A 21,699-nucleotide genomic window follows, 5' to 3' on the forward strand; every position below is an offset into this window, starting at 1 on the left:
ATGATAGGCTCAGCGTTCACGTGAAACGCTATTCACTTCATGCATCCACTTATTGTGGCCTAGATTAGAGCCTGTGCACAGCAGCTTTTGTGCATTTGGGGACCTGAGGAAGTGAAGTGTAGCCTAAATAAACGGATGGGTGTGTTTGCAGAGGAATGGCTCTGATAGGATTTTAAGAACTACCTGTTTTCTGAATGCAAGTGGGACTGTTTGAACTGTATGAATGACTTGTGAATGTAATGTGTGTGTTTAGTTCAGACTGTAGTCTGCTGAAGTTCTGCATCAGTACATTAGCCTTTCTGTGCAACAGATCAATCGGCATCCTTAGCATGCTGGGCTTGAGAATTGCTGATGTTAAACGCAGTCATATTTTACGTGAAGTCAATCATTAAATGGGCTCTCAACAGATTGCCGCACACTCAATAACTTGTGAACTACCACAGATCTTAAGGTTGATTGATACAGATATTGAAATGACTGCATCACTATTACTACGGCACATACTTAGGGTTAGAGATTTGAACAAACTAAAAAAGTACATGTAATTTGACCTGCACCATTTCTACTATGGATATTAAATGTTTCTCATTAACTCTTTCTTCCCCGCCAGCATTTTTGAAAAAAGTTGCCAGCCAGCGATTTTGATGATTTTCACAAAAATTTGATGGCCTCCAGTATATTTTGCTGTATTAATATTTGAATATGCAATACACCAATATAAAGATCAGAGCCTCTATTTTTAAAGCATAAAAATCTGTTTTATTCTAGCTTAAAGCATTCTTTTATCAACACTTGAATATAGGTAGGTTTCATTAAAATGTATAGTTTTAAGCAAAAAGGTGAGAAAATCACATTTTTATCAAACTACTTCTGGATAATATTCAGTACGATTATCAAAGCATAAATCCAGTAAATCGCTTCCATCAACATCTACAAAGCTTGCACAGACATATACCACTTCCTGGATCATGATTTTACTCCGTAACATTATGCAGTTTTCATTTATATGCTGTCTATTGCTGATGATTGCATTATTTTTAATATGCATCTGTTTACATAAGAAATCGCTCGTTTCTCTGTTCTGTTCATGTGTGTTTTTGTTTTGGAGGTTTTGTACTTGTTCAGAAGATGTGTAATAGCGCCCCCGAGTGTATAACAGTGAAAACACGAAAAGCTGTAAAAACTCGTCTTTGGTGGGGAAAGAGTTACACTATTGCTTTTCTAAGCAATTAAAATTATGATTAAAAAATCCCATAGACTTTTTACTTTGGTTAGAAAGTGTCTACCTAGCAGCAACATGACAACATCATGTCATCAAAAGGATTGTATTTAGTTCTGCGTCCTCATACATTGTGCATTCTTTGTTCTTTTTGTTGTGTTCTGTTCATCTTTAAAGATGAGGGCCATTATCTTTGAGTGATTCTAATACATCGTCAGGCACTTGGGCTCGCTGCTGTGTTCTATTTTAGATCACAAATATTTCCGACAGCCAGTGTAGCACCATCCGTTGGTCTGTTCTCTCTCTTGTTGTGTAGTTTAAGCCAGAATTCCCCTCCGTCTGTCTGTTCTCAAAGATTTTTGAAATACATCACAGTCAGAAAAATTCGTAGGGCTCTGGTTCACTCCTGCACTGTTAGTCATTATTGGTTTGAATAAGGGATGGACATTGTGAGGATTGAGTACACACAGAGATCAAATTATTAAGAAATCAAAGTTCAAATGGTTTCTAAACAAAAATAACTATTAATATGTTATTAATAATGTTTATTTAGAAATATTATATTTTATTATAGCATTATTATTTTTGACATCCCTATATAATGCTGTTATCAGTTACTATAAGACATAAACCAAAAACAAAAATAACGAGTTTAATAATGTGCATGTAAAAAAATAATATTTTGTTTTATTTGCACATCACTAATAATGCCTTTATAAATAGGGTGTTTTTGAAAGTGACATGAAAAAAAAAATGCATTATTAAAAACATCAGGTTTTGAGAATGTGCAATTGTGCATGTTTCTTTCTGTTTTCCTTGTATTCTCTTTATAAAAGACAATCCTCATTCTGTGGGTTGCAGGCAAGAGTGAATCATTTTGAGAAGTTCAAACAATATTTTTACTCTCTCAGTATTTCTAGTATGCCCAAAATGTTTTGCTGAACAAGTATGACTCCTCAACTGCTTATGCTGTCTCCGTAATGGCATAAGTAACCCTTGGTCTGAATATTTATCAGAGTTTATGTGGACCAGGTCTCTGCGTTGGCTCTGGTGTTCATGCTGGCTCCCAGATCTATAAACAGACTGAAGCGGGCACTTGACTGAGGACTGAGCGTGCGACCAGGACCAGCTGCATTAGGGGTGATGAGTCGAGCTGGACTGTGTGGAGGAGCTTTAAAGAACAAATATTGACTTGTGTTGCTGGGCTGCGGCTTACAATAGACTTCAGCATCAGTAAAGAGACCCACTCACAACCTGATTTCTGAAAGAGACCAGTCTGAAGCTGGACAGATTGTGTTCGTGAAAGAGAGACAAAGCATAAAGGGGCATTTTACACTTTACACAATGACATAGGCCTAATATTTGTTTTTCAAGATCTTGGAGCTCTTTTGATCTAAAAGTTTATGCATAAATGCAAGAATTTGGTTTGTAGATTAATATAAAGTATGCATTTATTTTGCATGCTTCTCATTATGAAACTAACATTTTAATTAAGCCATGCTTAAGATATTAAGCATGAGTTGGATCAGATAGTGAAGGAATAGCAGCAACAAGTGGGCATTTATGTACGTTTGTAAAATTCCAGATGATATTTTAATTATTTGCTTTAGTAAAGCGGCAGTGTAAAAGCCAGTTGTTGTATTTTTAAACAACATGTTGGCTTATTATCACTCTTAATAATATTTTTCAAACACACAGTATAAATGGGCTGTACATCAAAATATGTAGCTAGCTACTTTTACATTTATTCAGTGGGGTCCACTGCAATGGGGTAATCATATTTGGGGGTTTAACATTTGTTAAGAGACAAAACTTATCCGAGAGCGTTTGTCAGTGCTGACTGATTGCACACTGAAGTATTAGAACAATAAAGTGCTTTCCAAAAAGTTTACATCTTACATTAATTATTTGAGACATGTCTTTTCCTTTTAAAACACCACCAAGAAAATCATTCAGTTTTAAATTGTACAACTCTACAAAAGTGATTTCAGGAAAAAAAAAAATCTCCTAAAATCACTAGTTGATTCATTGTTTTTTGTTTTTGTAGAAAATGCGGAGCCTGCTGAACTCAAACACCTCTTCGAGCAGAATTACTCCCACATCTACTATGTGTTCTTTGAAAACTTCGTCACCATCGAGGTTAACCTGAAACAGAAAGGTTTGTATCTATCACCCACTGTCTCGTGAGAATGTTCTCTGCACATAGTTTAATGTTTTTCAGGTTTCGATTGTGTTGTTTTTCAGCTGACCTACTCATTGTGTGCTCTCAGCAAACACACAGGCAGAAGTCACAGTTTTAGTGAGCAAGTTTCCATGAAATGGCTTATGATGAAAATTAGCCAGCCCCCAGTTAGCCCTGTCCGGTCACACGGGCTCATTATAGTGCACAGAGAGCGCAGCCAGTGTCTCGGAACACTGCACAGTTGCTCATTGAGTATTCAGAGAGCTGCTCACTGTCTTTAACCTCTCATTTGATGTCTTACCATTTCGTCTCGTTCTGTTGCAGCCACAGTTCAGCTTGTTCAGATTGCTCAGTACAAGCATTTGTCCCAGTTTTTCCCCCCACATACTTTCTTTATAATTTCATTTTTTAGGTGGTTTGCCTTTATTTTATAGGACACTCAAATGTGGACAGGACAGGACAGAAAGAGTGAGAGAGGAGGTATGGGTTTGGTGCCACTCACTTAATATGCGTTCCTGTCTTACTCTTTGTGCCGATTAAAACCAGATATGTTATTATTCAGATAGCTGGCTAGAAACCTTGAGAGTTTAAGTTTAACTAACTTGTTCAGCAAGACTTTATTCAGACTGTTGTACAATCATTACAGTAGCTGACCTCAAAGAGAAAGATAAATGTAGGAGGACCTAGCTTGCATTGACAACATTTGCACTGCATTATGAATTATGTTTTTTTTTTTCATAGAGTAGGTTCTTAAAGTTGCAATGAAACGAAAGTAATGTCAGAAATTTTCTTCCGTTTTGTGATGACTATCTGAGTGAAATGGATTATTGAAAAAGAAAAACATATAAGATGAGATCTTGGTTCTATTCACTGGCTCTTGATTGAATGAAGACAGATCAGATGTGAGCTTAGTCTGTTTTTAAGAAAGGCAAGTGGACAAAATAATGACATAAGTCATAGGGCTGGGCGATATATCGCATGTGGCTGGGCGATATATCTCGTGTGTTTGGCCGGTTCCCTGATTACCGCTAAATCGCCATCACCTGCTTTCAAACGGAGCGGCATTTAATAGACAGAGCCGTAGATCACTGACAAGCTACGCAATATCACGTTGATTATTGAAGGCGATTCATCTGCGATAATGAACTCGATATTGCGTAGCTTGTCAGTGATCTACGGCTCTGTCTATTAAATGCCGCTCCGTTTGAAAGCAGGTGATGGCGATTTAGCGGTAATCAGGGAACCGGCTTTACTGATGAAATGCGCGTGACAATCGCATGCGATATATCGCCCAGCCCTAATAAGTCATCAGGCAAAAGTCTGTCGTTTCAGAATATCAGGTTAAGTCATTTGGATTAAAAGTGACAAGGTCTACATATATGTATATATTTAACTTAACTATTTAAATGAATAATAAATATAGATAGGGTTAATTTCAATGTCATGCCAACTTAAATCTATAAAATCTTGAAAGCCAAAAAATTGTTATTTTGCTTTACTCAACTTTTGTGCATCTTCCAATAAAATTGATTAAAAAGATTGTTTTGAGCTCTTGGTCTTGATGCCACATGTTGAGTGTCCCATGTTTCCAGCAGAGATACGTAATTCTTGTTTGTTGAACTATTAATAGCAGCCCTGTGAGTTTCTGTGATCCCTTGGTGACGTTCAGTATGTTTTGTGTTCGTTTTTCTTTTTCCTACAGGTCACAAATCGCAAAGAGAAGAGCTTGATTCTATTCTTTTTATTTTTGAGGTAAGAAATATAGATAATCATTGATGGCTGTTTAAACGCATTAGTCCAACCTCATCAGCTTTGATTTCATTGTGATACTCTTTCCTGTGTCAACTCTCATTCACATACTCTCATCTGGCGCAATATGAATGTTCACACTGTTAAGTGATCCACTAAGTTCATATTTACTGAGGCATCAGTAATGAGATCATTGATAAGAGAGATTGATGTGCACCTGACAGATAACTGTAAGTCTCTCACACAGAAAACAGGTGTTCTTTACCACACCCTAAATGCTTCTTATGAGTCACGCAGTAGCTTTTGCTCACCTGGTATGCCCCTATGGGTTGTTTGTAATGGTGAAGGCTGGGACACTTTAGATGCCCTGTCATGATGAGACAGGCATGGTGAGAGCTATTGCAACATCCCAGCCTGTTGAAATGTCACAAGGAAGTCCAGTAATGCGTGTTTGCACAAATCTGTTCATCTGTTTTAAAATGTAAAAATATGCTACACTCACAACATTTTTCCATCTCTTGTTACATTGATTGAGTTGTTTAAATGCATGTGCTAACATGAGTAAATATAAAGGCATGTCTGTAGTTAAATCCATGTGCTTACCTTGTAGAAAATCCTACAGCTGTTACCAGAGCGAATACAAGGAAGATGGCAGTTCCACAGCATAGGTGAACATTTCTACTTTTGTAAATGCTGCTGTTTAACAGTTAGGGGTAGATACAGTTTTTAAAAGAAGTCTCTTATTCACACCAAGGCTGCATTTATTTGATTGAAAATACTGTAGAAACAGTAATACTGGGAAACTGTTTTCTATTTGAGTATATTTCAAAATGTCATTTATTCCTGGGATGCAAAGCTGAATTTTCAGCAGCCATTACTCCAGTCTTGAGTTTCACAAGATCATTCAGAAATCATTACAATGTGCTGATTTGACGCTCAAGAAAAATTTCTTATTATTATCAGTGTTAAAAATAGTTGCTTAAATATACTTGTGGACCTGTTTTTTATTATTATTCTTTGATAAATAGAAAGTTCAAAAGAAAAGCATTTATTTGAAATTGAATTTTTTTTTATGACATTATAAATGTCCTCACCGTCGCTTTTGTCAAATCAATGCTTCCTTGCTAAAGTAAAGGTACTAATCTGAAAAGAAAAGAAAAATTCCTGACCCCAAACTTTTGAACGGTAGTGTAAATGGAGTGTAGCTTTGGACTAATGAGCTTTCACTATGAAAACAGAAACCAAGTCACATTTCACATGGAAGAGATCTGATGGTGATACTTTGTGCCTGGTTGGGGTGGTCTTAATATCTTGTATTGTCCGGTGGTCTCTCCTTTTCCTCTGCTCTGAAGTTCTTTAGCAGAAGGATACACAGACCACCAAGATAAACACAGAGAATGCCAAGGACCTGGGGCCCAGAAACACCCAGATCTGACCGAGAACTCTGACATTACAGTCCTTCATCAGTGAGATAAACAATATGTGACAATAACAATAACATGAAGGATTTTCAGATTTATTTTACTTTGCTCTTTTTTTAATAAACCCACATTCCATACAATCAAATAAACATCACTGACAGATTATAAGCAAAGAGACCAGAGCAAACATGTTTTCCAGAATTATCTAGTAAGCCAGCTCATTTATAAGCTATGAATTTGTTCCTCAGATTAAACTACTGTGTTGCTTCATAGGTCTCATTCTGAAGAAATTGCTACACACTGGAAACTCCCTAAAGGTATTAAATGTCTAAATAATTACATAACTTACATTATATAAAAGGTCAAAATCTCAATAAACATTGTCGTTGTGTGAGTGATTATTGTTCTTTTGTTTTTAATTTGAAATAAATATTTTGAAGTCCTTATTTTCTTAAATGGTTTTGTCTTAGAGTGCATAATTATTCAGTACATGTCATTAAGTTTTTTTGGTTTTTTTTGCTGACATATCCAAGGTTGTGAAGGCTGCTAAAAATCATTTTAACCAATAATGTGGTTGTATGTTTGGTGTATAGATCCGGAGGGAAGGGGTGCGTCTCTTCCTTCTGTGGATGCAGGCTCTGCAGCACAACGCTCTGAGAGAGCAGCTCTGGATCTTCGCCTGTCTAATCCCAGGATTCCCTGCACCACAGTCCGAGCTAGGCCCTCGAACACTGGATAATCTGATCAGCCCTTCACTTAACCTTCAGGAGCGTGAGTGTTTGTTTGCAGTCTCTCACATCTTATGTCTCAATCAGATAATAAAATAACAAAAACTGATGAGCAAAATCTTCTGCATTTTTTTTTTTACACTTTTGTAATATTTTTATTTAGTCTCTAAAGGACACGTTTAATGTTATTCAAGATTTCTCTCACCCTTACCTTTTCATGACTATTTTCCATCCTCTCTCTGACATTTAAAATTAGACAGGATTTTTTTTGCCTCTGTAGCTTTAAGACATTTTTAAATGACATTTGTTGGCTATATTAAAGTGTTTGTTAATGTTTTAAATTATTTGTTTTAATTTCAATTTTAGTTAAAATTTAAAGTTTACTATGTGCTTTTGTCTTTTTTCTAGTTTTTATTATTTCTGTTTAGCTTTAATTTATTTTATATTTAGTTATTTCATTATAATTTTAGTACAGAGCAACATTTCAAATATTCATTTATATTTTTAACAAATATTTAAATTTAATTTTACATCAGATTGATAGCAATTAACAAACTATTTGTAATATTTTTAGTTATTTAGTTGTTAATAAATAACAACACTGGCTTATTGTTGTAATGCCATATCCGCAACTACTTCTTAATTGCTCAGTTCTGCAGTTTAGCTTCAATAAATGTTTTGTGTGGACTGTGCAGGAAGATTTGTGTTAAGTATCTTCAAAGTAAACATATTTTTGTCCATTTCTGCAGCTCAAGTGACCCCAGAGGAGATCAGTCCCCTGGTGCCGCCCCAGTCAGGAGACAAATCCCAGGAGGATCTAACTGGCTACTTCCTGGAGGCTCTACTAAAATACATGGTAAACCAGGTACTCCCCTCCTGCTACTAACACTGCTGATGCTAACACGGCTGGTGCAGACCCGACGCTAAAGCTGCGGAAACCAAACTTACATGCCACTGACCCCAGATCTGCATGCATTTAATGCCAGATACCTTTGCTGCAGCGATGTGTTTCCCTGGCACTGTAACAGCTGGTCTGCTTCACACCCTCCCTAACATAAACAACAGCGCCATGCACTGCCTGCCTTCACCAACCCCACTGTCCTCCACCAAACACAAACAGGCTGTTCTGTCCCAGCTGCTGTGTATGTGCTCAGCTTTCCATGTGTGTTCTGTCTCCCTACAGGCCAAAAGTCTAGAGTGGAAGTGCAAGGAGAACCACGAGAAGGGGTTTGCCTTCTTGTTCGCCAATTTCAAAAAGTATTACCTGCCCCATATCTTCCCTAACTTCTCCAAGGAGACCAGTTTGTACAATCCAATTCTGGGTAAGAGTTAATGATCATCCTTCTTTGTCAAAGCAAACCTAATTTTTATTTCTTGTTGTTTTTGAGGAACTATTTAGCCAGTTATAATTGCTCAGGATGTCTAATTTGGATTTGTGTCCTGTTTTATAAAAGAGGTTCCACCCATGAGACCAAAGCCTTACTACGTAGTTGTAAAAAGAGACCCAGAGACCAATGAAGCCCTGTACTGCACTAAAGAGAACTTCCTCAATGCCAGAGTCATATTTATCCGCTGGCTGGTCTCCTTCTGGCTGGAGCCGCGGTCAAACACAGGAACACACATCCCTGGCATGGAAGGAGAAAACGTGCCAAAGAACATCCAGGTAGCAACACACAGATCTTCACATGTATGATGCAGTAATGGTTTTAATGTAGTTTTAGGGTTGGTGTTACTTTTACAAGGGATAGTTAAACCAAAAATGAAAACCTACAGGTTATCAAAACTTCCATAAGGTCCATAAAGGCATTGTTAAACGAATCCTTATGAATCAAGCACTTTAGTCCAAGACTTGTGAAGAGATACATTTGCTTCATGTGATGAACAGATTTAAAGGGATAATTCATCCATAAATGAAAATTCTGTCATGAATTACTCACCCTCATGTTGTTCCAAACCTGTAAAACAAATTAAGATATTTTTGATGCATTCCGAGAGCTCTCTGACCCTCCCATAGACAGCAAGGATCCTTACACGATCAAGGCTCAGAAACATAGCAAGGACATTGTTAAATTATTCCATGTGACATCAGGGGTTCAACCGTAATTGTACGAAGCTACGAGAATACTTTTTGTGTGCAAAGAAAACAAAAACAATGACTATTTTCAACAATTCGTCTCCTCCACGTCACCCTATAGCGCCATTTTGGAGAGTATCACATACATAAACAACGTATGCTGTTCTGTGTCAGCAGCACCGTACGCGTATACGCTGTTAACGTTGTTTAGGCTTTGATCTGAATGTAAACAATGTATACATTGCATACGTTGTTTACGTATGTGATACTCTCCAAAATGGCGCTATAGGGTGACGCGGAGGAGACAGGTTGTTGAATAAAGTCAATATTTTTGTTTTCTTTGTTTTCTAGCTTCGTAGGACTATTTTAATGATGTACTTGCTATGTTTCTGAGCCTTGATCGTGTAAGGATCCTTACTGTCTATGGGAGGGTCAGAAAGCTCTCAGAATGCCTCAAAAATATCTTGATTTGTGTTCCAACGATGAACGAAGGTCTTACGGGTTTGAAACAACATGAGGGTGAGTAATTAATGACAGAATGCCTTTAATTTCGGCTTTTATTTACATCTAAATAATCGACACACATAGAGCACATCACATATAGTAAACACGGAAGCTCAAATGTGCATGCATGATGCACAAGAACCGGTGTTCTAGCATGTGATGCACGTATGTAACATATGTAATTCACTCCATGTATTCATGTTTATATTTAAGTAAAAGCCTGAATTAAGTCTATTCATCAAGTGACTGTATCTCTTCATAATACATTGATTAAATCAAATTAATATGGATTTGTTTTACAGTGTCTTTATTCTCAAAGTTTTGATTTCCTGGACTTTTAATGAAGGGCAGAAACCTCTAGTTTGTGTTTTTAAAGATGAACCAAAGTCTTATGGTTTGAAATGATATGAGGGTGAGTATATGATGACACAGTTTTAATTTTTGGATGAACCAACCCCTCTAAGTTCTGGACTGGTAACCGGGAGGTTGTAGTTTAAAGTCTTGCGACACAGTTACATATTTAATCCCAGGTAGCTCCTAGTGTTGTCTCAAAGCTATTGAACAAGCTGAATGTTTTTGCAATGCTGCTGCTGTTTCAGAGAGCGGCGGCAGGCCTGGCTGCCCGAGGGGAGGATGGCGGCCCGAGACCAGATGGTCTGGATGGGGGTGGAACTGGCGAACCGGAGCAGTCGCACTCCAACACCAGCACCCTGACGGAGAGAGAGCCCAGCTCCTCAAGCCTCTGCAGCATGGACGAAGAACACCTCACCGACATTGAGGTGGTGCGCCGGGTCCTGTGCTCCTCTAGAACCAACGTCAACTTTATCACCGAGATCTTTCGACAGGTAATTCTATCATGAGGAACAGAAGGACTTCAGCAAATCTAAATATCATTGAAAGAGGAAGAAGTCTGGCACATTTTGAAGAAGTTGTGATGAGAGAGGTTGATTGTTCTGATCAGGGACTTCTTTGTCCTAAGGTGATTGGAGTTCACAAAGAGGAACTGCTGTGTGAGAACTATTAAACATGAATAAGAATTGAAATGGCCCATATTATAAAGATCTTAAAGACCCTGTTCAAAATAATGCACTTGATGTGTACAAAAGCCTTTTTTTTGGAGTGACCTCTTTAGTCACTGATATCTCTAAGTATATACCATCTGTACACTGATTCTGTCTGTGAATATAAGACTGTATTATATTTTTGCAGGCGTTTCTGCTGCCCATGTGTGAGGCCGCAGCCATGCGTAAGGTGGTGCGGGTGTATCAAGAGTGGATCTCTCTGCAGGATAAGCCTGTGTTTATGAGAGAGCCAGAGGAAGACCGATTCACAGGCCAGCTGGACTCCACCCACGAGCAGAGATCTGATAAAGAGGAGGAGGTAGGTGTCTCTGAAGTTAACAACAGAGGAATGCCAAGGCGGTTATTACACGCTGAGTAAGCTTGCACAACAGCTTGGTCCCTGTTTTTTTTTTTTTTTTTTTTTTTTTGCATCTGATACATCAGTGGTGGTATTGGCTAATATCCACTTTTTTAAATTATTGGCTTCCATCTGGCTAAGTTGATATAAGAAGCATATATTATATTTTTTCCCAATTCAAAAAGTGTGTACTTTTTCTAAGCCAAGTTTCTGAAGTATAAAAATAGTATTTATTTACAGTATGTATGTATTTATTTTAAAACACAGGATTAAATGGTTCACTGAAGTATTAAATAGTTGTCTACTATATTATATTATAGTATATAACAGTGCATTATAGAATAGTATATTATATGTTATATTATATCATTGCTGATTACAACATTGAAAACAACATTGGAATTTTAGTGTGAGATTTATTTGTTATAATAGAATATTTTTTTTATTAAACAGATAAAACAGCATATGTTTTTATATTGACCTTGTATGCAATTATCTGTTAATAATTCTGTCCTGCTGTTGTTTAAACACCAGTCATTAATGTCTGTTCTGTTTTGTGTGCAGGATATTGGGCTCACGGTGTCCGTTCACAGTCGAAACCCTAATTGGTGTAGTAGGAATTCTGGGAGTAAATCCTCTGATTCTGAGGTATTGGAGTATAATGTCCATGCTGGTGTCCAGGCCACACTACAGGTAAGTTTAGGTGTTGGTGTACAAGTGGTTTACGATCTAGACTGGAAACCGAAAGATTGTTGGTTGTAGATTGTAGGTTCAAGACTCCTTCCGTCTCAGTTCACCACTACAGTCTTTTTTTCTTGCAGGTTTTCATCACCAACTCCTCCAACGTCTTCCTTCTGGAGGCAGCAAATGAGCTGAAGTCACTTCTGGAAGAGCAGGTTGACATGTGCAAGCGTGTGCTCAATATATACCGCAGTCTGGTCATGCATGAAACCATGAACCAGAAGACCTGGTATGACCGTGAAATTGCACTTCATTACTCTGGTCTCAGGAGTCTGCTTGTAATATCTGCTCTTCCTAATTGTATTTGTGTCTGTCACAGGGAGCAGATCTTGCTGGTGTTGCTAAGGGTAACTGAGTGTGTGATGAAGAGGCCTCCATCTATAATGCCTCATGGGAAGAAGAGTAACACTTTATCAGGCCGTTTGGCTGGGGCCGTTTTTCAGGTACCACCCCACTAAAATATTGAAAATATAAAAATAAAAGCTAATATAGAATATAATTAAATGCTATATAATATATAAATAATTAACTAAAATAACTAGTTAATAATTCATTAGTAAATAAATTAATTAAATTAATTAATTAAAATAATTTCTGCCATACTCTGTTTGGTCGGTCTTCCTGTTCAGACTCTGATTGTGGCCTGGATCAAAGGGAATCTGAATGTGTACATCTCTCGGGAGCTCTGGGACGACCTGCTGTCTGTACTCTCATCTCTCACCTGCTGGGAGGAGCTGGTCACTGAGTGGTCCCTCACCATGGAGACACTTACCAAGGTACTAGCACGCAACCTTTACAGCCTGGACCTGAACGAGCTGCCCCTGGACAAGCTCAGTGAGCAGAAACAGAAGAAGCACAAAGGCAAAGGTGAGTTTGTACAAAAATACAAAATCACAATGAATACTTTTAATGCTTGCACACAGACGAAGGTAGTTGCACAACATGCAAACTTAAGCTCTCATACCAGCTTCACTATCATACGTATACATGATGTATTTGTCCCTGCTACCTCTAGGTGGCGCCCATGAGTGCCAGAAAATCACTGTGGATAGGTCGTTCTCCAAAGGCTGGAGTCGAGACCCACCAGGCCAAGCTGCTGTCATGAGACAGCGCAGCGCTACCACTGCTGGCTCACCAGGCATCGAGAAGGCCAGAAGCATCGTCAGACAGAAGACTGTGGGTGAGTGTGTTTCAAGCCCTTCTTGTCCTCTCCTCCTGTCAGTTTAAACCTATTTTAGGTTGTTTTAGATTGTGCAACCTTTGTTTATGTTTTTATCTGCATTACTCTGTTACCCTGGATCAGAAAGACAGAGATGAGCAAAGATGAAGATATGATATGAACATGATTGTGTTAAACGATTGTCCTTTGAGGTGTAGTCACATTAGTGTAATTGCGGCAAAATTTTGTGGGCAAAAATGTCTGTTGTCAATAGTGTAGAGATGTATGAAGCACCGCTTAAGCAGATATCACTTTCAAACCAAGTAGCTTTTCAGCATAGTCAGCATAGTTTATTCAGGTAACCAACTTGAACCTATTGTGAAATTTGCTTGGGAAAATATTTAATCTTAACACGATATTCCAGGTCGAGTGGATTTCTATTGAAATGACTGGATTTCACCCACAAAAATTCTGCAAAGTATTATAAAAGTGACTGCACAGATTGCATCATACTTAGCATGCACTTTTTGTCAGTATAACACTTGTTTTAGTGTATTACGATAGTATAATATAATACAATTGCTTTTGATACCATATACTCTATTGCATACATTGTGCATTAGCTTCTAGTTAAACTCATTACTGTAAAATTCACTATTACTACTGCTATTATGGCCATACTTACAACATTGTGAAGCTGAATAACTCACAAACTCCTTTTCATAGTGCAAGGATTGTGGGTAATATTAACCCATAAAGCATTGACTGATGTACAATAATGCACTGCTGGTCAAAAGTTTGGGGTTGCTAAACTTTTGTTTTTGAAAGAAGTCTCTTATTTTCTAGTATAATATATTTTAAAATGTAATTTATTCCTGTGATGGCAAAGCTGAATTTAACAGTGTCACGTGATCCTTCAGAAATCATTTTAATATGCTGATTTGCTGTTTAAGAAATATTTCTTATTATTATTATCAGTGTTAAACACAGTTGTGCTGCTTAATATTTTTGTAATACATCTTTTTAGGCTAATAAAGATAAAGTCCAACAGAACAGCATTTGTTTGAAATAGACATTTTTGTAATATTAAAAGTGTCTTAATGTTAACTTGATTAATCCTTACTGAATAAAAGTATTTTCTTAAAAAAAAAAAAAAGTTGTACTGATCCCAAACTTTTGAACAGTTGTGTGTACTGCATGGCATCTGGGTGCTTTCACATACTATTTTCAACACTGTGTAATGATATAAATTTCTATTTTGTAATATTGATAGCTTAATAAATGTGACCTAACACCTAATTTAGTAGACTACAAAGTGCACATAGTTTGTAAATGGGAATGCAATCTTAGGCTAAAAAACACTGGCATGTGACTCATCCAAAACGAGATGGAATGTCTTTAACACGTCATGTTTCTCCCATAAACTTCACAATCTAGATATACCAGTATATGTCAGTGCTGATCTGATATGCACTGATAAGGTCACTTCTTTTCCTCTTGTTTGTAATGCTCACTGCTTTCTGCCATCACTTTCTCTTTTTCTCTCTCTCCATCATGTCTTTCTCTTCCCTAACTTCTCCTGTGTCCCTCCATCACTCCTTATCTCTCTTTGCCCCATTTCCCTTTCTCTCTCACACTCCCCGTCTTCTTGTCGTTCTTCTCTTTTTCTCTTCCTGGGTGTATGTGCGGTCTGTAGCTCTGCGTAGTTGCTCTACGGGGGACAGTCTGCTGTCCTCAGCCTTTATCCGCAGTGCTAAAAGCGCACCTGTCCTGATCCACCCCGTACACCCTCTCCTGCCTGATTCTGTCCTCACTCCCCTAGCTGACGAGCTGTCAGGTAGAGCCCTCTACGCCCGTATCGGCACTCTCGCCTCTGACTGCGTCCCAACCTATGGATGTGCATGTATATGTATGTGTGTGCACTTCCTCTAGTTAGCGCACCCTGCCTTCCTGTTTTATGTTTATAGTAATTTTAATTTAATAGACCTGAATGAGTTTGTGTTTAATGTACAATATTTCCTTCTCATTCATCATTGCTTTAAAGCCTCATGCATTGATGCAGATGCTTTCTGACAGGATGAATCTCAAGACAAATGTTAATAAATGTTTTGGTCACATCCACAAATTCAATAAAAAATAAATGTTATACTATTTTTACCATTATATGGATTTTGTATTTTTTTTATTATTATTATTATTTTGCCTAGATATACTATAAAAATTAGAAATATTATCGGTACAGTTTTACAATATGGTACAATTTGTTAACAGTAGTTAATTTAGTAGTTATCATAAACTTAACAATAAATCAAATTTGTAACATTTATTAGTCTAGTTTAATGTTAATTTGTTTTTAATACCTTTTCAGTTGTTCAGAGTACATTATTGTAAATTTATTAGTTAAATTTAAAAAAATTAAACACTTATTAATATGTGTGGAAATGAGCATTTACAGCTCATAATAATGCAAGTTTAAAGGTTATTCTTTGTTAGTCATTTGATTTTGGGGTGGAACATGACCCAGACATTTCTTTGTGTGCACTTCACCCAACAGAACTATTGAGTCCTGCATGAGTGTGTTTGTGTCTGTACTGGTTTCTTTTCCTCGTCTTTGAAAATCTACAGTATTATCCTTCTTGCATCACCATTCATCCAATATAATCCCTCTTCACACCCAGAACGTTTGAGAAAAATACCCTCTAGAGGATTTACTTTTGTCTGCATTTCACGATCATAATATTTATCTAGAGAGAGAATGTCAAAATAGAAGCATTCATTTATGTGTCTTTTAAAGTGATTTGCTTTCTTTTTGCTTGTGATCTTATATGTTTCATTTACCTTTGAGGTTAATTTAAAAATTTCAGTAGATTTAATTGTTTTATGTATGCATGTGTTTTTGCATGCAAAATGTGGCCACTGTGGATCAGTTAATATGATAACACTTTCTAGGTCTTTTCATCACCTCTTAGGTATCTGAAATTTTAAGACTTGTGTCTTTGAGATAATATTACTGACCATATTCCTGAATAAACACACTTGCATCTTTAAACGTGCTGATCGATATATATCTGTTCGTGTACAGACCTGGAGGAACCTCCCATTGTCCAGCGCGGGTCGCGGATCCGCCACTGCTCTCAAAGTGAGGAGACTCCATCGTCCGAGGTGTTTTCCGCCTCCGGTGAGCTGGAGCAGCCTCCGCTCCCCCGCAGCAGCAGCGCTTCTGACATCATGGAGCCCTTCATCGCAGAACGGGTCAAAGGTGCACTTCCTGTCTCTGACAGTCCCTCTCACTCCTCCCACTTTACCACCACCTCTGACTCCCCCCACAGTTCCCCCACCCCACACCAGCTTACTGACCCACACCAACCCCCCGACAGCCAGGCATCCCTGGAGGTGGGCGAAAGCATCTATGATCATCTCTGCCAGATGCCAGGGCAGGAACCTCCCTTCATCCCTGATTGGTCCTGTCCAGCAGCGGCCTCGACCAATCAGATCGAGGGAGAAGGGGAGGAGGACGTCTTCAGTGCTTTTAGAGAGATTTGTAGCAAGGAGGACAAAGTGGAAGCAGGTGTAGATAACAGGCAGGTGCAGTTTGGGGGAGGTGGGGATTGGGCGCTAGAATGGGATAAAGAGTTTGAGCAGAGTGAGAAAAGTTTGTACGAGTGTTTAGAAGAATGTGATTGGGATTTAAGTGTTAGTACGCAGCCAGCAGAGGGCAGCAAAGTCATGCAGTTACACCGGCAGAACGCCACAGACAGGGCTAGCGAGAGCGAGCTTAGTCCGCAGGCTTCCCAGGTTGCAGTGAGGCCCAAGCTATCACATCTTGACCCCAAAAAACACCACAGCGACAGTGTCCACGTCAGCTTCCGCCCATCCACAGAGTCTGTGCAGTTTCACAACCCTCTGGACCCCAAAGAGGCACACTGGAAGACCCGTCTCCGCCGTCTCGGCCACTTCAGCAGCCACTCGGTTGGGGCGAGCGGGGCAGCGGCGAAGGGCGTGGGGGAGGGGGTCACCTGTTGCGAGGCGGTCGAGCGGGATAGAGGCTCCATCAGCGGGGCTAGACGTGGCCGACTCGGCCGCCCGACTCTCCGGCCACGGGGGTCCCGTTCTAGGTCTCAGGAGTCAGGGTGCAGCCCATCACGGCAGCAGCAAGGGGTGCTGTTGGGCGGGGTGTATAAGTCTATGGTCCACGCTCTCTCCAAACCCAAGGCCCAGGCGGCGTCGCCCCAGCGTCACAGCAAAGCGCCTGCCACTGAGGCCCACCTGAAGGACCTGTACACTCACGTTATGGGCTATTTTGGAAGAAAAACATCAGGTGAGGACTCGGTCGACTTGATGTCAACATGGAAGAAATGAAAAATGTGACCAAAGCGCCTGTGCGTTTTCCCTTTTTTTCTCTCTTTTCTTGTGACTGTTTAATTTTTGCTGAATGTGGATTGAATTGAAGCCTTTTTTTGTATTTTCGTTCAAAGTAGCTCAATTCCCCCCAAAAAAAAGACTCCCAAAAGACCAACGGTCCCCTACCTGTGGGACGGCTTCCCCTCCTCCTCAAGCTTCTGGGACCTAATCTCTGCTGCCCCTCTTCCCCTGGATGCTGCATGCGGCCTCATGCCTACCTCCCCGCCCTCTGTCAATCTCTCACACATGTACATGCACACACATGCTCACTGACACATTCATAAAACACAGTGATCTTTAATACAACCTCATGTTATGTGTTTTAATCTATACAATTCTTAATGACATCATTTTACTGAATAGTGCACCCAAAAATGATAATTCTTTCATCTTTTATAACCTCATGTTGTTTAGCGGAATTTCATGAGTGTTCTTTTTTATAATTGTAACAAGGGCTTCAAAAATGACAAAAAAAGCACCTTAAAAGTAGGCTTTCTTAGTCGTATGATTGGGGTGTGTGATAGTATGATTGTGCAGGCTGTATATATGTACGTGTGTAGAGACATATATTAGATTTAAAAAAAAAAAAAACATTCTGAAAAGTTAAATGAAATGTTTATACTTTAAATATGAAGAGATAGCATGAATACATTTACACTGCAATTACAATTGTATGTGTATAGAATAATATATATATATATATATTTAAAAAACTTGCATTATGAAATTATTTAAAATATTTAATGACGCTTGTGAAGTCAGTGAAGAAAAAAAAGAGGTCATTCAAATGATTCATTCATAAGCATAATTAAGAAACCATTGCACAACAGTTCTGCTCCAGCTTTGTTTGGAACTGTTTTCATTGGCATTCTATCTGCATTCTAATAATGCTGCATAATGCGGTGAATTAAGGCATGTTTTGATTTGTTTTTTTAAAGTGAGTGACATACTTGATAGTTTTAGCTTGCACTTTGTTAAAACAATTACATTATTTTAGAAAATATATATTGCACACCACTACTTTTGTGATGCTATTTTGTATTTCTATTTTTGAAGCTCAATAGTTTCCCGTTTTGAGAAAAAGCACTTTGAGTCCTCTGCAATATATAAACTTTTGAGTTATCCAAGGTTTGGAACAACATAAGAATGCGTAAATGATGACTGCATTTTCATCTAAGAGTGATAGAAACTTAACAGTATGCAGTTGTTGTAGTTGCCATAGGTGCAATGTTTTGTATGGCCAGTAGAGAGCAGCACTATCATTCTCAAAGAGCACTGTCTTCTAAACTGAAGTCTTGTGGTACTGTGTGTTAAAAGTTTGCCTGTAGTGTAGTAGCAGGAATCTCCTTAGAACAGCTCCTGTAGACAGTTCAGTTGCACAAGCTGTTAGTTAATCAGGGCTCTCGTGACTTAAACACAGTTTGTAGTCTAAACTAACCAGACTTCTAGAAGTATCCAAATGCCCACAGTCACCACCCTGCCATGTTGGTATGATTTGTCGTTAACCAGTGGCTCCCTAACCCTTTGCTTTGGGATGAAGGCTGCCTCGTCTTGCTGTGGGTGGCTCCTCTAACACAGTCACTGCTGTCTCACTTTAACCTCAGTCAGCATAAGGCTCACTAACTCTTAGGTTTGGACTTCCAGGGTTTGCTCTGTCTCTCTCTCTTGTCTCTCTTTGTTTGGGGACTGCATGAACTGTGAGTAACTGCATCGCTTCAAAACTCAAATCAGTTTTGTGGTTGGCTTCCATTTTTTCTGTGTGTGTTCTGGTTTAGTGTTTTATGAGTTTAATGTTAAAGGATTTTGGTTGTGTTTAAAGGGCAATAGTGCTGAGTTTCATTCGCTCAGTTTTTCACCACAAACTATGTTACTGTATTGTTAAAGTTTAACAGATTCAAGCATCACATCCATGATTATTTGGTTTCATGCTAATTTTAGCTGATTTTACAAGATTAACAAGAAAAACATTCGCTCCTCTTCAAAAGTTTGGGGTCAGTATGATGTATTTATATTTATTTTTGAAAGACTTACAATAAGGATGGATTAAATCGATAAAAAGTTACAGTGCAGTTGTTTATATTTAACAAAGGTTTCTATATCAAATAAATGGTGTTCTTTTGAACTTTCTATTAATTAAAGAATCCTAATATGTGTCACAGTTTGCACAAAAATATGAAAAATATCAGTTTCCAAAAAATTGTTTTTTTTCATTGAAATTTAGAAATATTTCTTGAGCAAATCAAATCAGCATTGCCATCACAGGAATAAATGGCATTTTAAAATAAATAAATTATTAAATTACAGTTATTTTAAATTGCAAAAATTTACAATATAATTTTTTTATTATATTTTTGAAACTTTTTTTAAAAACATTAAAACACCATACCCACCCCAAAACTATGAAGTAAAATATAAATGTAAAAATAAATATATAAAAGATATGAAAAAAGGTGAATGTAAAACATGAGCAAAAAACTAAGGCACTGTTGTCCTTTAAGAACAATGTGTTTATTTACTCACTGTCCCCAAACTCAAATAAACTAATTATATTCAAGTGCTGTTGAGAGAGTCAGACACCACTACAAAGAGAGAGTCCGTTAGTACATGTCCTTCTGCTAGGTCATCTGTTTTGCACCCTTTTTGGAAGGTCCCTGTAAAATACTGATGTGTCTTTCTGTGCCTGTTGACTCAGCCAATAAAGATGAGCTGACGCCGAAGATGAGGCCCATGTCCAACGATGCTGGCAGCAGCAACCCTAATGTCAGTGACCTCATGGACGAGTTCATCCAGGAGAGACTGAGGGCCAGAAGCACTTCTGTATGTCCATGCAAACATTCAGTATGCATAGTCTTTAAAACTACATCTAATTAAAGCATAGTTCTATCTAAACTTGAACTGCTTAGATGGTAGAAAAATCAAAAAAGTTAAAATATGTCAATTTAATGCAGTATTTTCTTTATAATGAATCACACTAAATGATCGCTTTAAATTGAAATGCTTGATAATAATTGTAAACAAATGAGCAAATATAGTATCACATGTCTGCTAAATGCTGCATATTGCTTAACTAAATAATCCAGTTTTTGATTCTGCTGTTGTATATTATTTTTAGTGTATATTATGGTTTTTCTATGTTCTTTTTAGGGCATGACGAGGCGTGGCAGTAGCCCAGGAAGTCTGGAGATCCCCAAAGATCTACCAGAGCTCCTGAACCGTCAGAACGCCACACGTCCTGCAGACGACCCCGGAGTGCCCTCTGAGTGGACCTCCCCAGCCAGCGCCAGTGGAAGTGACCTCATAAGCTCCGACAGCCAATCAGATTCCTTCAATGCTTTTCAGTATGACAGCAAATTTGAAAGTAAGTCGTTCAGGTGGAATTTAAAGGGACAAACCAGAACTGGGTTTTTAAAAGAAGTTGATAATAAACTCGTGTGTTTGTCTGCAGATTTCAGCTTCCCCCCTGAAACATGTGCTCTGGCCTCTGTGGATCAGGATAGTTTGGGAGGAGCAGGTCAGACCGCAGAGGAACAGGAGCTTTCCAGTCTCACAACACTCCACATTGACTCAGAGACCAGCAGCCTCAGTCAGCACGGCCTGTCAGCTGACACTGTCACCATTACTGGTACACACTCACACTCATATACCACAGGGTGTAGAGGACAGGAAAACAGTTTAGCTGTAAGCTACGGCGTAGGTCAGACGCAGAAGAATAAATCAGCCTTAAGTCGCAATAAGCTCTTGTGGTTTGAAATTTGAATTTAAAAACTTGCAAATACATAACAGTTGTTTTGAATTCTTGGTCTTAATGCATATTTGATTAATTTTCAGTATTGTACATTTTGATTTCAAACCATTCACAAGGTTTCTTTAGGTTTAAGTTTCAATTTTAACATGCATAGAACAACACATATGTTGTAGCTGCATTGCATGTAATGCAAAGAATGTGAACTGCTCACCGAATAGAATTTCTGCAGAAACCAGCAGCAATGAGAAACACATTATACTGTAAAAGGCAAATAATTCTTCATCAATAGTGGTTCCCTCAGGCAATTAACCCAGATTGCTTTCATTCCGATTGCATACCATACAAGTCCACACAAAC

The 21,699-nt window shown here is 38.3% G+C and overlaps 1 protein-coding gene across 12 annotated transcripts in view; it reads left to right on the forward strand.

Moving 5' to 3' along the window:
* LOC109083202 (ral GTPase-activating protein subunit alpha-1-like) overlaps positions 1 to 21,699 on the forward strand; it is a 62,802-nt gene that overhangs the window by 1,899 nt on the left and 39,204 nt on the right. For 5 of the 12 annotated variants that reach the window (XM_042743327.1, XM_042743332.1, XM_042743333.1 and 2 more), the window contains exons 2-21: positions 3,267 to 3,377; positions 5,104 to 5,153; positions 5,761 to 5,818; positions 6,845 to 6,888; positions 7,165 to 7,342; positions 8,049 to 8,164; positions 8,483 to 8,621; positions 8,754 to 8,962; positions 10,477 to 10,722; positions 11,087 to 11,257; positions 11,861 to 11,989; positions 12,118 to 12,266; positions 12,357 to 12,480; positions 12,667 to 12,904; positions 13,053 to 13,217; positions 14,893 to 15,033; positions 16,279 to 17,514; positions 20,290 to 20,414; positions 20,742 to 20,955; positions 21,043 to 21,219. In XM_042743327.1, the coding sequence (XP_042599261.1) occupies positions 3,267 to 3,377; positions 5,104 to 5,153; positions 5,761 to 5,818; positions 6,845 to 6,888; positions 7,165 to 7,342; positions 8,049 to 8,164; positions 8,483 to 8,621; positions 8,754 to 8,962; positions 10,477 to 10,722; positions 11,087 to 11,257; positions 11,861 to 11,989; positions 12,118 to 12,266; positions 12,357 to 12,480; positions 12,667 to 12,904; positions 13,053 to 13,217; positions 14,893 to 15,033; positions 16,279 to 17,514; positions 20,290 to 20,414; positions 20,742 to 20,955; positions 21,043 to 21,219 (4,020 nt within the window). The remainder of the gene's footprint in view (positions 1 to 3,266; positions 3,378 to 5,103; positions 5,154 to 5,760; positions 5,819 to 6,844; positions 6,889 to 7,164; positions 7,343 to 8,048; positions 8,165 to 8,482; positions 8,622 to 8,753; positions 8,963 to 10,476; positions 10,723 to 11,086; positions 11,258 to 11,860; positions 11,990 to 12,117; positions 12,267 to 12,356; positions 12,481 to 12,666; positions 12,905 to 13,052; positions 13,218 to 14,892; positions 15,034 to 16,278; positions 17,515 to 20,289; positions 20,415 to 20,741; positions 20,956 to 21,042; positions 21,220 to 21,699) is intronic. The other 7 variants (XM_042743336.1, XM_042743337.1, XM_042743338.1 and 4 more) reach the window with 4 other exon arrangements.

This window comes from Cyprinus carpio, chromosome B17 (assembly GCF_018340385.1).
Source record: "Cyprinus carpio isolate SPL01 chromosome B17, ASM1834038v1, whole genome shotgun sequence".
NCBI classification, from domain to species: Eukaryota; Metazoa; Chordata; class Actinopteri; order Cypriniformes; family Cyprinidae; genus Cyprinus; species Cyprinus carpio.